The sequence below is a fragment of the Camelina sativa genome, chromosome 6, assembly GCF_030686135.1.
Source record: "Camelina sativa cultivar CO46 ecotype springtype chromosome 6, ASM3068613v1".
NCBI classification, from domain to species: Eukaryota; Viridiplantae; Streptophyta; class Magnoliopsida; order Brassicales; family Brassicaceae; genus Camelina; species Camelina sativa.
The window spans coordinates 3267872-3282922 of record NC_141885.1 but is presented as its reverse complement, the minus strand read 5'-3'; the positions used below and the strand labels follow the sequence as shown (position 1 = coordinate 3282922).

General features: G+C 38.3%; 2 protein-coding genes and 1 long non-coding RNA gene across 3 annotated transcripts; all 3 read left to right on the top strand.

The window, feature by feature from the left end:
- On the top strand, positions 1–1531 carry LOC147942204 (uncharacterized). Its single transcript, XR_015560347.1, has 2 exons — positions 1–516; positions 581–1531. It is a non-coding gene; the product is annotated as an uncharacterized LOC147942204 (long non-coding RNA).
- Positions 1532–2187: 656 nt separating this feature from the next.
- On the top strand, positions 2188–2952 carry LOC147942203 (uncharacterized). The gene has a single exon (XM_087455969.1). The coding sequence runs from the start codon at positions 2188–2190 to the stop codon at positions 2950–2952; it is 765 nt and encodes a 254-aa protein (XP_087312095.1).
- A 7762-nt stretch (positions 2953–10714) lies between these two features.
- LOC147942202 (uncharacterized) lies at positions 10715–13716 on the top strand. The gene is made up of 2 exons (XM_087454044.1): positions 10715–12934; positions 13071–13716. Exon 1 carries the CDS (start codon positions 10847–10849, stop codon positions 11348–11350), a length of 504 nt encoding a protein of 167 aa, XP_087310170.1. The 5' UTR covers positions 10715–10846; the 3' UTR covers positions 11351–12934; positions 13071–13716.
- The last annotated feature ends 1335 nt before the right edge of the window (positions 13717–15051 follow it).

Here is a 15051-nt window from a genome sequence, read left to right as displayed (position 1 = left end):
GATGATGGCTGGTTTTGGTCTAAGGATTTGAAATGGAGGTTCTCGCTGCTGTGGGGGGGATGGAGAGATGATCTCTTAATCTCTCGTTCAATGGGATTGGTTCAGGGATGTAGCGGAACTTCATCTTTGATTTTTTTTGGATTCCGACAATTATTGTTAGGATTGGGTTTTCAAAAAGGAAAATTGGTTTCTGTGGTGATTGAGTCAGGTGTTTAACATCTTTTATTGGCTACTAAACCATATTCTCCTTCTTTTGCTTGGAGAAGTATCTTGTCGACTAAAGGACTTGTGGAATAAGGGGCATGGTGGGCGGTAGGTTCTGGATGTAATATTTCGGTATGGCGAGATCTCTGGATACCGGATCATCAGCTTAGACCAGCTAATGGTAGGGGGAATCTTCTACATCCTAATCTAATGGTCAACCATTTAATTAATCCAATTACGCAGGATTGACATATGCCTATTCTTGAGGAGTTTATGCACCCGGTGAATATACCGCTTATTCGGACTCTGGCGGTAAGTAAATCTTTTAAACCGGATAGCTTGATTTGGCATTATACTAAATCCGGGAAGTATTCAGTCAGTTCAGGTTATCGGTTAGCACGAGAATTCTTCAAGGAAGTGGAATACGAACCATCGTGCACGGTCCTCCGAGCACAAGCCTGGAAACTTGAAGTTCCTCCAAAGGTTCAACATTTTTTCTGGCAGGTTGCGTCTGGTACTCTTCCTGTGATGGAACGGATCGCACATCGGAGTGTCCGATGCGATATTACGTGTAAACGGTGTGGCCTTGCGGCGGAGACTATTAACCATGCTCTCTTTGAGTGCATCCGTTCACGTAAGGTATGGGATTTGTCTCCGGTTCGTATACTTCCGGATGGCTTCCACTATGGATCCGTATATTCGAACTTAGATTTTATCTACTGGCGGGCATCATCCCACTCAGGGTTTTCGGATATTTGTTATAGACTATCATGGATTTTGTGGTCAATTTGGAAGAACATGAATAAAAAAGTTTTTCAGGGAATATTAGAGACCAATGATAAATTATTGTGGGAGGAAGCCAAGTCCTTCTCTGCGAATCACCTGCATCATCTGGATTCTCAACCAATCTTGGAGAAGTGGAAATGAAAGATACGGTGTGACCTTTTTGAACCATGAGCATAGAGAGCTCCAAGTGTGGAACCAAATGGCCAAAGGCTAACCATGGAAACATTGCTACGTGTAGCTTGGTTCCATCTCCATTCTTTTCTTTAATATTTGCCATTGTTATGGTATATGGACTATAGTCTATAGATGATCAACTCTAGTGTTCTTATATAAAGGAAATGAAAAGAATGAAGATGGAACAAGGGAAAGAGGTAAGACATGTTGTCTGTTAGTTAATATGTGTGGCTAATAACCCTACCCTTTAAACTTCTCTTACGGGCAAGGGAAGGGTTATTCATTTATTGATTGTGATAACACATGTTGTTTGTTAGTTAATAGTATGTGTGGTTGTAATGAAAATATTTAATATTAGATTGGTCCATCGTCGTTCTTGAAGAAAGCCCAAAAGAGACGACACTCTTTAAAAAAAATATTAAAAAATTTGTTGTTTAGGTGTTATTGTTAGTTGGACAATTTTAAGTTAGGTGTCATTGTTAGTTGGATAATTTTGTCCCTCTCCACTTTCTCTCTTTATTTTCTCTATTATTTTCTTTTTTTTGTTATTAACACTTTAAATGGTTATTTTAAAACAAATTATCTATTTATTTATATACAATATGTTATCGACCCTCCCTTCCTCGTGGTTCTAAATCTGCTCACAAGTTTATCTCAGACTCTCACACCGTCAAAGACATCCAGGTCCCGGCCTGGAAGAAAAAGAACATGAAGAAGAAACCTTAATGTTCGGGTTCTTCTGGAATGTTCGTGGGTTCAATACAGTTTCAAAACACTCGATCATTCGCAGTTGGGTACAGAGTCAGTCTATGCAGTTTGGGTGCTTATTGGAGACGCGAGTCAAGGAGAATAGTGCCCACACGATTGTAAATAAAGTTTTTCCACATTGGTCCTTTATGTCGAATTACGAACACCACCGGTTGGGACGTATATGGGTTCTATAGAGTCCTACTATGCGCTTGACTCCGGTGTTTAAGAGCAGTCAGATGGTTACATTTTGGGTACTGCTTGCGGGTGAGACAGATGAATTCCTCTGTTCTTTCATTTATGCTTATAACATGGCAGAGGGTAGGAAGGAGCTTTGGGGGGGATATGAAAGCTCATAAAGATTCCCCATTGTTTCGTAATAAGCCATGGCTTATTAGTGGTGACTTTAACGAAACGCTTGACGGGGAGGAGCATTCGCGGTATGATGATACTCCAATGTTACGTTATGGAATGCGGGATTTTCAGGACGTGGTGCAGTATTGTTCTTTAATCAATCTCAAGCACCATGGCTCACAGTTCACATGGTGTAATAAGAGAGATGGTGATCTAATTTGTAAAAAGCTGGATAGGGGGTTAGTAAATCAAGCCTGGATGCAGCAATATCCACACTCTTATTGTGTGTTTGATTCAGGGGGTTGCTATGATCATTCTCGAGGTCGAATTTGTCTCGACACTGAGCCTTTAAAGAAATGGAGACCTTTTAAGTTTTCCAATGTACTTGCCTCATTACCGCAGTTTCAAACTCAATTGCAGGATTTTTGGCAAACTTCATCACTGTTGTTTGTCTCCACTTCTGCGTTGTTTTGCCTCTCCAAAAAGCTAAAGGGTCTCAAGCAAGTGTTGCGTCGTCTAGGGAGAGAATCTCTAGCCGATATCACTTGTCGAACACGGAATGCTCATGAGGAGCTTTGTCATCGACAGGAAGAAACCATAGCCAATCCCTCTCCTGAGTGTATGGAGGCGGAAAAACTGGCTTTACGCGATGGGATTTTTTGTCTACGTTGGAGGAGGGTTATTTGAAACAAAAATCGAAGCTTCACTGGCTGAATGTGGGAGATCAAAACAATGCTTACTTTTATCGCTCTGCAGAGCAACGGAAAATGCAGAATACTATTCGAGAGATCACCAACCAGCATGGTGTTGTATTGCAGCGACCAGAAGATATTAAGGAGGAGGCTGTGAGGTTTTTTAAGAGTTTCTTACACACTCACCGGAAGACTACTGTGGGATGTCTGTTGACAATCTACAGAGCTTATTGGATTTCAAATGCTCTACTACTGATCAAGATATGCTAATCAAGGGGGTGACTGCTACCGAGATTAAAGCGGTTCTCTATTCCATGCCATCAAACAAATCTCCGGGACCTGACGACTCTACTATTGAGTTTTACAAGGCTGCTTGGCCAATCATTGGTAATGACTTCACTACTGCTATTCAATTTTTTTTTGAGAAGGGGTTTCTCCCAAAGGGTTTAAATGCCAAGTTTTTGGCTTTAATCCCAAAGACTGAGTCAGCAAGTGTCATGAAGGATTATAGGCCAATCTCTTGCTGCAATGTGGTGTACAAGGTCATATCGAAAATTCTCGTTAATCGGCTAAAGATGCTTCTGTCTAAATTCATTGCTGCGAATCAGTCAGCCTTTGTAAAGAACCGGCTATTATTTGAGAATGTTTTGCTTGCCTCAGAAGTTGTTAAAGATTATCATAAGGACAAGGTCTCCCCACGTTGTGCAATGCAAATTGATATTTCTAAAGCCTTTGATTCAGTGCAATGGGACTTCCTGTTAAACATTCTTGCAGCAATGGAGCTACCTGCAAAGTTCATTTACTGGATCAAGTTGTGTATCTCCACTGCCTCCTTTTCTGTTCAGGTTAATGGAGAGCTCGTGGGGTTTTTTCAGAGCTCACGGGGTCTGCGACAGGGTTGTTCATTGTCTCCTTACCTGTATGTGATTTGCATGAATGTTCTGTCTAAACTACTAGACAAAGCAGCTTCTGAGAAGCGTATTAGCTACCATCCCAAATGTAAACCTATTCAACTGACTCATTTATGATTTGCTGACGATCTACTGGTGTTTGTGGATGGGTAAGCAGTCTGTTAAAGGCATTCTAGATATCTTAGATCGGCTTGCTGCATTTTCTGGATTGCGGATCAGTATTGAAAAGTCAACCATTTACATGGCTGGAGTCTCTGATACTTGCCGCTCAGACATTATCCAACATTTTCCATTTGCTCATGGCCAACTTCCGGTGCGCTACCTCGGTTTACCTTTACTCACTCGGCAAATGTCATCTGCAGATTGTCTCCCACTTCTGGAAAAGGTTCGAGGCCGTCTGACATCTTGGAGAGCACGGCCTCTTTCCTATGCAGGTCGCATGCAGCTTCTGACTTATGTTATCTCTGGTACATTGAACTTTTGGATCTCTGCATATCGTCTTGTTAGTTGGTGTATAACAGAAATTGACAAATTATGCTCTGCTTTCCTCTGGTCTGGTCCTGAGATGAGTGGCAAGAAGGCAAAGGTCTCTTGGCTATAGGTCTGTCGACCAAAAGCTCAAGGGGGTTTGGGAATTCAATCCCTTCGGCTTGCTAATAAAGTAAGCTACCTCAAGCTCATATGGCGGATAATGTTTGGACCCGACTCTCTTCGCTATAGCTATCAAACAACAGTTTATCATCTTTGCCCGGAGCGAAACAAGCGTCGACATGGAGCCTCCCCCATTCCCTCTTCTCACCTGGTCAAGCTCATTGACAAGGCCGTCCGCAACAGGTTCACGTCTATCCGCAATCAAGGGAACTACTCATATGATGAAGGACTGACCTTATGGTTTGCCACTCGGCCTTCTTAGCTATTCTCTGCTGTAACTCTTGTATAAGCTCTAGTTCGAATTTGATTAGAAAAACTCAGAAACAAGTAACAGTCATTGTAACACAGTCTTTTTTGGTTTGAATTAATTTAACATTCAATTCAAAAAAAAAATATATATGTTATGATTATATATTTTATATATTTTAAGATACATATTGCTATATTTTTGATGAATTTTTAGATTATAAAGTATCCATTTGTCGTTGAACATTTGTTCAATGATAAGTGGATAGTCAAATGCAGTATCGTTAATTGATAGTTACTTGTGTTTATTCGTACAGAACAGAAGTAATACACATCAATTCAAGTGACTATGACAACGTGTCCATATGGAAACATATGGGGTTATAGTGCAATTTGTGGATACGATATTTGTCCACATGGATAACTATTTGTAGATACAATATTTGTGGATACATTATTTGTCAAACTTATCCAAATGGACAACTATTTGTGGATACAATATAAGTAATGAATAACACTCACACAACAAACTCAAACTTTTTCCCAGATCGAACTAAAACAAATTCAATATTAAAAAGTTCATAAGACCACAATTAATCAGTAAAATCACAAAATCACAATAAAACCAAGAAAACCCAGATCGAATTTCATATAATCTAAAGTGATAAGGTAAAGATTTCACCTTTTCACATTGTTGGAATATTTTTTGAAAACTTTAGAAAAGGAATGTGAGAGAAAGAAAAAGAGAAACATAAATAAGCTTTTCTCTTTCAATGGATGAGCAAAAGCAAAACAAGGAAGAAGAAGATGTATTGTTTGGTTGAATAATTGTGAGAGAGAGATAGAGAGAGAGACAGAGAGAGAAAATAGAAGGGGTTAGAAGGAGTGCGGGGTAATATGTAATTAAACATGAGAAAAGTATATGAGTAGTAGAAAGTATGTGTGAGTATTAATACTTTTAGAGAAAGTGAGTGTGGGTGCAAAATTCCCTTTATTCTTCTTGTGTCAGCGAGATATATGTTGCACAAAACTCTCTTTTGACGTATGTTTCTCGCTTTCGAAATTAGAAATTCGTAGAAACATAGAAATGTAATTCTTATAGATTATTGTTTGAAAACACCATAAAAATGCGATGTATTTTTTTTTAAGTTTTGAAAATTAATAAATAAATAATTTAAAAATAGAAATTTTTTTGATACATATAAATAGATAAAATATAAAATATACAAGATTGGTTTCTATCGTAATAATTTGGAGAGAACTTTTATAAAATGTTCATTTTCTCTACATAGTAATTGTTGTACTTTGTCCAAAAAAAAGAAAAAAAAAGGTAATTGTTGAACTTGTGTATTTCGAGGGGGTGAGTCCAAAACTACAAATACATTTAAACAAGGAAAGGAATACTTCTCTGATCTTGATCTTCACACAAATGACTTATTTTGGAGTGGTGGAGTACTCTTTAAACTTGCTTTCAACAATGAGGAAACGAATCAGGAAAGAGTACTCTTTCACTCAGCCTCTCACTTTTCTTGATTGGACGGGCCATCAAATTTCATATTGTAACTTTATAAAACATGAGCTTGTATTTTTCAAAGCATATATTATAAAGTTTACAAGAAAAATTATTGCAAACTTTATTCAGAATAAACAATAAAGTTTGGGCTTCACGAAGAATATCTATATGAGATAGAAACGATACTGAAGAGAAAATCACAAAGTTTTAAATCATTTTATTAATAATCTTGTTTTTGTCATCTTTTTACTATTAATCAAAAGCTAAATCATACCCTAAAACAGCTATTTTTAATAAAATCTATAAACCCTAGAAAATTGGAAATGAAATTATCTAAAAGTAAAAATAAAAGGAATTTTAAATCAAATTAGCCTTTTAAACTATTGAAAATTTGATTTATAGTACTAAAATCTAAACTATTTATAAAGAGACAATAGGTTTTAACCCGTGATATATCGTGCAACAATTTTGTTTAACGCAATCTTAATTAGTGAAATTGGTTTAATTTAATATGTCTTATATTGCTGTTATTAAAAATTAGTAAAATGAAGATCTAACTTGTATAGAAATATCAGAATAATGATATTTTATTTTTTTAGTAATAACGATTCAAACTCATCTCATTGTATAACATGTCCTGCAATGTAACCCATTCGTATTATTTTAAACTTTTAAATTTATTTCAATATTCATAATTTGAAACTACTTTAAATTTTGAAATTAACTATATATGGTTAAGTTAAACAGTTCAAGGAAAAAATAAATTAAACCATATAAAAACTTGAAATTTGGATGCTTATTAAGGGAAGCTTAGACCATCATTACTGGTAGTTACTTCCCCCAAATTCTTTTAATAAAAACTAATAAAAAATACAAACATGAGAGGGAAAGAGAAGAAACGTTGCTGAAGTTACTGGAGGAAGAAACGTTTCTCAGTATTTTTCAACACATGTCAGTTTCTTATTAGTCATATATTAAAATATTACTTTTTTTTCTTTGAGCAACGGTGAACACGTTCTCTCCGCTGGTGATGCTCTTACTACTCTTTTGGATTTTGATTCTTAATTATTTTATTATTATTAGTATGAATCATTCTTTAAACATTTTAGCTGATGTGTGATTTTAAACATATATTTTTAGTATTAATTGAGTAATATTGTTCATTTTTAAAAATTTGAATCACGATATATGAAGAAACAAATTTTAAATTTTTATTAACTTTATCTATAATATGAAATATTCAAAACAATTAAAAAAATCAAACAACGATGATAAGATAATTCTACTTTTAAATCTTGATAATATTAATTGTGAAAAATTATACGAATATTTTGCTAATTTTATTATTAATGTGAAAATTTTCTAACTGTGTTTGGTAATATGGATAGTAGTGATAATTTAACTGTAAAATTGTTTTGATATGGATATAAGCAATAACATAGATTGTAATTTTTATGAAAACTAAGATTTATTTCAAAAATATATTTCAAAAGTACAATATATAGGAGCAGCTCTGGACAATGCTCTAGTTGAGCTGCTCCTCCTCAAAGGTCTTGATGGTGATGAATCTCCACTCTTTAGCTCAGCAATTTCCTTCTTTAAACTCTTTATGGACTTAGCCATCTTACCCATCTTCTTCTTCAATTTATCCACAGTCTTCCCATACCACTTGTTCCATTTGGTTCATACTCTTCAAAATAAAACTGTTCTTCCCCACCAGCCATCTCCACATCTCTAGTTTGATCCTCTCTTACTTGGGCTGTACCATCAAACAAGAATTCAGCAGCTGGCCAAAAGTCAATGTTCAGCCCTTCTCTTATGGTGGTGAGTGCTTGATTAGGTAGAACAAACTGAGTCTTCCCCACTGTTGGATGCTCAAAGTTGAAGAGGTGCTTCCCATGGTGCAACTCCTTTGCTAGGATGAGGGTGGAAGTGAGATATTGGGTGTCTATCCATCTTGGTTTGGCTTTCTCTCCTTGAAGGGGTACATTTGCAGCTACAAGGATTGGAGTGATGATACCTCCAATGGTTAGAACTCCAGTTGAGTTCCTCTTGTGCAGCTTGCTAACCCAGCTTCTATAATAGATGAATTGCTCAATGAGGACCATAGCCAAATCTGTATCCACACTGCTCCCAAGGATAACAGTCCCATTTCTTGCTTTTGTGATGATCCCATAGAGTGCTACATCAATCATCTTAAGCTCTCCCTCATTCAAGTTTCCAGTTTCCTTCCTAGCAAAGAATGTGTTTGCTAAAGCTTTGTGAAAGTACCGTAGGACTGGACTCCTTATCTTTGAACTCTTGGTCTTGAAAGAAGAATAAAGCTTGTTGTCTCCAATTGTCTCCCAAACAGCAAAAAGTTCTTCCTTGGGTATGACCATGTCCTCTTCACTTCCAACATCAAACCCATAGAGTGTGGCTAGCTGCTTGAGTGACAGCTCATACTTCTTGCCCTTGATGGTAAAGTCAATGTAACCAGCTTCCATATCTTGGTCCATGCTTGTGAAGAGATGAAGCTTGATGGTGGATAGAAATTCACAACTCTCTTCCCTATACCCCTCCAAGCACAAACCCATAAATTTTCTTAGGTTGCATTTCTCAAACAGAAACTCAACATCTTCAGCCATACCCAGCTTCTCCATGGTTTCTTTATGGGGATATCTTGTTCCTTGGAAGCTCATCTTCATGAAGGCTTCATAAAGTTGGCTTGGGGTTTGAGAACCAGTTTCTTCTCCCATCTCTTCTTCTTCTTCACTTTCATTCTCTTCTTCTTGGTGTTCTTGAGCTGGCCTCTTCCCTTTTGCCTTATGTCTTCTTATGTGCTCCTCAAGAGTAAACTCCATCTCCTCATCACTCTATGTCCGCTCTGGATCTTCCTCAACAGGTTGGTTTTTCTTCTTCAAAAAGCCACTCGAGCTAGCACTCGGTCGTTTGCCCCCTCGAGTACGCGGTCGAGTGTGTTCTACCGTTTCTCTCTGTGTGACCAAAGATGCATCACGGCGATCCATGAATCGATCAACAACCTTATTTCCTTCAGCTTCGCGAATGTCAGCTTGTTGTGATGTCTCTCTAGACCTTGAAGACATTTTGAAAGAGAACTGAAAGAGATAAACTCAAAGCTCAAAGTTAATAGGTTAGTAACCCAAAAACCAAAAGAACTAAGCTTGAGCAAGAAAAAGGAACTTGAGAGAGATTTTTAGCTAGATTTTTAGTGTTTTTAGCAAATGAGAGAGTGTGAGAGACTAAAATCGAGTTTGCTTCTTATAAAGAGGCTAAAGAGGGCAAGAAGACAAGAGTGGAGCGTCCATACCATTCAAATTTGAATTGGGAATCTTTGACTCACTTTTGATGTCTGATGAGGACATCAGTAGTCAATTTTCCGAAGAACCCGTTCTGCCATTTTCCGAAGAACCCGTTCTTACAGTTCCTGAAGAACCCGTTCTGCCAACAATGGTACACAAACCTATGACAAGGTTGGGAGCAAGGACCTTAAGGGAACAATTCAACAAGTCCATTACAAGTTTGATTACTCTCATTGAACTAGAAGATTCCAAAGAGAAGACTCCACAAGCATCATTTTTGCGAGTTCTACAAGGAATTAAAGAACCCATTCTTTTCATCATTTCCAAAGCAATCAATGAAGGGCTGGAGTGTGCATGAGAGCTATTACCAAGGTAAGTGTTTGGATTCAAATAATAATGGTTCTTTTCTTGTTTTGCAGGAATCGACCGTTGGGTCATTTGTGTTTTTTATTTATTAGGTCCTAAAATCGAGTCTGTTGTTTTTGCAAGTTTTTCCTTTTTATTTGTAATAATTTCGACCCTAGAAGGTCCCCCGCTGTTGGATCGTTATATAAGGTCTCTTCTCAGCATTGTAACTTTTCAAGTTTTATGAAATAAAATGAGAGTTTTCTTAGGTTTTCTTCTAAGATAGAAGCAACCACCCTTTCTCCTTCTTCTTGTGTGTGAATCCCTGAAGACTGAGATTTGACTTATCATAGATCCTTTCACAGATCTGTGTGGCGTCTTTCAATCCACCCATCTATCTCTTCATCTTCCACTGCTACCAAATAGACAGAACAATGTTTTCAACCATTTGTCTATTTAGCATCTCTTCGCTACATTCCATCTATCATCCATCGAATAGGCAGAACAGTGTTATCAACCATTTGCCTATTTTCATCTATACACATAGGTTTCCTCTTCTGGGTTCCTATATCATCTGGTATCAGAGCTAAATGCTCCAAATCAGGTTTTATCTATCCCTTTTGTTTCAGTTTGTTTCCCTTTGTTTGCTTCAGTTTGTGTCTGTTTCAGTACGTTTTGTTTTATTTCGTTTCTCCCTTTTAGATCTATTATTTTTGTGTGTTCTTGTTCTATTTCGATTGTTCATCTTCTAAAAAGAAAACCCTAAAAAAAATTTCGTTTAGATCTGTTGATTTGATTGGCTAAACCCCCCCCCCCCCCAATTCAAGATCTGTCAGTTTTTGGAAGTTTTCCTTATTTGAACCTTTCGACTTCCTGTGCACTTGATCTCTTTTCCTAATTTTACTGAAAACGTTTAGAACCATGGGAGAACAAGGAGGAGAGGTGAACATGGCTCAGATACTTACAGCTATCCAAGCCCAACTTCAAACGCTTGGTGATCGCATGACACGAATTGAACAGCCCCCACTTGCACCAAGAGCACCAGTTCGTAACTTGCCAAGAGGAAACCATGAGGTTGATGTTGGAGATCAGTCTGATTCAGAGGAAGTACATCAAGATCTTAATCAACACCAAAGGCCAATGAGACATTACCAACAAGGCAGAGGACGAGATGAAGGCAACATAAGAGAAGGAGGTTATGATCGTAAGCTCAATCCGCCAACATTTGCTGGAAAGGTTAATCCTGAAGCTTACATTGATTGGGAAAGACGTATGGAGCATATCTTTGGCTACTACAACTATTCTGAACAGAGAAAGGTATCCCTAGCTGCTGCTCAACTAACCGACAATGCCTTAGCTTGGTGGGACAGAGATGTGTCTGAGAGGAGGAGGCATAGACATATACCAATCACACACATGGGATGATATGAGGTTTCAGCTAAGAAAGAGATATGTCCCAGCTTATTACCATCGGGAGCTATAAAAGAAGTTCCGCAAGCTCTCACAAGGAAGCAAATCTGTTGAGGAATACTTTGAAGAGTTTGAATCTCTTAAAAACAGATTGGAGGTAGAAGAGTCTGAGGAGAACTTGATGGCACAGTTTCTAGATGGTCTTTATGATCGAATTGCTAGAAAGGTGGAAAGACAAACCTATCATGATCTTGAAGAATTGTTGCACCTAGCAGTCCAAGCTGAACAACACATCAAAAGGAAGACAGCCTCTACTAACCGTAGTAAGACTCCATGGACACCGCCACCTCAGAAACCTTTAGACAAGGGAAAATCTATTGATGTGGACCAGAGATTTAAAAGAGCTGCACCTGGGGCATCAAAAGTAACCAAACCAAAGAAAGGTAAGCCTACTAACCGAATAGCTCGTGATATTACTTGTTTTAAATGTCAGGGAAAAGGACACTATGCAAGGGAGTGCCCAAACCAGCGAGTAATGATGCTTAAAGCCAATGGAGAGTATGAATCACAAGATGAGGAAGAAGAACGTGTTGAATCTGGGGAGGATAACAGTCCCATTTCTTGCTTGTGTGATGATCCCATAGAGTGCTACATCAATCATCTTAAGCTCTCCCTCATTCAAGTTTCCAGTTTCCTTCCTAGCAAAGAATGTGTTTGCTAAAGCTTTGTGAAAGTACCGTAGGACTGGACTCCTTATCTTTGAACTCTTGGTCTTGAAAGAAGAATAAAGCTTGTTGTCTCCAATTGTCTCCCAAACAGCAAAAAGTTCTTCCTTGGGTATGACCATGTCCTCTTCACTTCCAACATCAAACCCATAGAGTGTGGCTAGCTGCTTGAGTGACAGCTCATACTTCTTGCCCTTGATGGTAAAGTCAATGTAACCAGCTTCCATATCTTGGTCCATGCTTGTGAAGAGATGAAGCTTGATGGTGGATAGAAATTCACAACTCTCTTCCCTATACCCCTCCAAGCACAAACCCATAAATTTTCTTAGGTTGCATTTCTCAAACAGAAACTCAACATCTTCAGCCATACCCAGCTTCTCCATGGTTTCTTTATGGGGATATCTTGTTCCTTGGAAGCTCATCTTCATGAAGGCTTCATAAAGTTGGCTTGGGGTTTGAGAACCAGTTTCTTCTCCCATCTCTTCTTCTTCTTCACTTTCATTCTCTTCTTCTTGGTGTTCTTGAGCTGGCCTCTTCCCTTTTGCCTTATGTCTTCTTATGTGCTCCTCAAGAGTAAACTCCATCTCCTCATCACTCTATGTCCGCTCTGGATCTTCCTCAACAGGTTGGTTTTTCTTCTTCAAAAAGCCACTCGAGCTAGCACTCGGTCGTTTGCCCCCTCGAGTACGCGGTCGAGTGTGTTCTACCGTTTCTCTCTGTCTGACCAAAGATGCATCACGGCGATCCATGAATCGATCAACAACCTTATTTCCTTCAGCTTCGCGAATGTCAGCTTGTTGTGATGTCTCTCTAGACCTTGAAGACATTTTGAAAGAGAACTGAAAGAGATAAACTCAAAGCTCAAAGTTAATAGGTTAGTAACCCAAAAACCAAAAGAACTAAGCTTGAGCAAGAAAAAGGAACTTGAGAGAGATTTCTAGCTAGATTTTTAGTGTTTTTAGCAAATGAGAGAGTGTGAGAGACTAAAATCGAGTTTGCTTCTTATAAAGAGGCTAAAGAGGGCAAGAAGACAAGAGTGGAGCGTCCATACCATTCAAATTTGAATTGGGAATCTTTGACTCACTTTTGATGTCTGATGAGGACATCAGTAGTCAATTTTCCGAAGAACCCGTTCTGCCATTTCCCGAAGAACCCGTTCTTACAGTTCCTGAAGAACCCGTTCTGCCAACAATGGTACACAAACCTATGACAAGGATGGGAGCAAGGACCTTAAGGGAACAATTCAACAAGTCCATTACAAGTCTGATTACTCTCATTGAACTAGAAGATTCCAAAGAGAAGACTCCACAAGCATCATTTTTGCGAGTTCTACAAGGAATTAAAGAACCCATTCTTTTCATCATTTCCAAAGCAATCAATGAAGGGCTGGAGTGTGCATGAGAGCTATTACCAAGGTAAGTGTTTGGATTCAAATAATAATGGTTCTTTTCTTGTTTTGCAGGAATCGACCGTTGGGTCATTTGTGTTTTTTATTTATTAGGTCCTAAAATCGAGTCTGTTGTTTTTGCAAGTTTTTCCTTTTTATTTGTAATAATTTCGACCCTAGAAGGTCCCCCGCTGTTGGATCGTTATATAAGGTCTCTTCTCAGCATTGTAACTTTTCAAGTTTTATGAAATAAAATGAGAGTTTTCTTAGGTTTTCTTCTAAGATAGAAGCAACCACCCTTTCTCCTTCTTCTTGTGTGTGAATCCCTGAAGACTGAGATTTGACTTATCATAGATCCTTTCACAGATCTGTGTGGCGTCTTTCAATCCACCCATCTATCTCTTCATCTTCCACTGCTACCAAATAGACAGAACAATGTTTTCAACCATTTGTCTATTTAGCATCTCTTCGCTACATTCCATCTATCATCCATCGAATAGGCAGAACAGTGTTATCAACCATTTGCCTATTTTCATCTATACACATAGGTTTCCTCTTCTGGGTTCCTATATCATCTGGTATCAGAGCTAAATGCTCCAAATCAGGTTTTATCTATCCCTTTTGTTTCAGTTTGTTTCCCTTTGTTTGCTTCAGTTTGTGTCTGTTTCAGTACGTTTTGTTTTATTTCGTTTCTCCCTTTTAGATCTATTATTTTTGTGTGTTCTTGTTCTATTTCGATTGTTCATCTTCTAAAAAGAAAACCCTAAAAAAAATTTCGTTTAGATCTGTTGATTTGATTGGCTAAACCCCCCCCCCCCCCCAATTCAAGATCTGTCAGTTTTTGGAAGTTTTCCTTATTTGAACCTTTCGACTTCCTGTGCACTTGATCTCTTTTCCTAATTTTACTGAAAACGTTTAGAACCATGGGAGAACAAGGAGGAGAGGTGAACATGGCTCAGATACTTACAGCTATCCAAGCCCAACTTCAAACGCTTGGTGATCGCATGACACGAATTGAACAGCCCCCACTTGCACCAAGAGCACCAGTTCGTAACTTGCCAAGAGGAAACCATGAGGTTGATGTTGGAGATCAGTCTGATTCAGAGGAAGTACATCAAGATCTTAATCAACACCAAAGGCCAATGAGACATTACCAACAAGGCAGAGGACGAGATGAAGGCAACATAAGAGAAGGAGGTTATGATCGTAAGCTCAATCCGCCAACATTTGCTGGAAAGGTTAATCCTGAAGCTTACATTGATTGGGAAAGACGTATGGAGCATATCTTTGGCTACTACAACTATTCTGAACAGAGAAAGGTATCCCTAGCTGCTGCTCAACTAACCGACAATGCCTTAGCTTGGTGGGACAGAGATGTGTCTGAGAGGAGGAGGCATAGACATATACCAATCACACACATGGGATGATATGAGGTTTCAGCTAAGAAAGAGATATGTCCCAGCTTATTACCATCGGGAGCTATAAAAGAAGTTCCGCAAGCTCTCACAAGGAAGCAAATCTGTTGAGGAATACTTTGAAGAGTTTGAATCTCTTAAAAACAGATTGGAGGTAGAAGAGTCTGAGGAGAACTTGATGGCACAGTT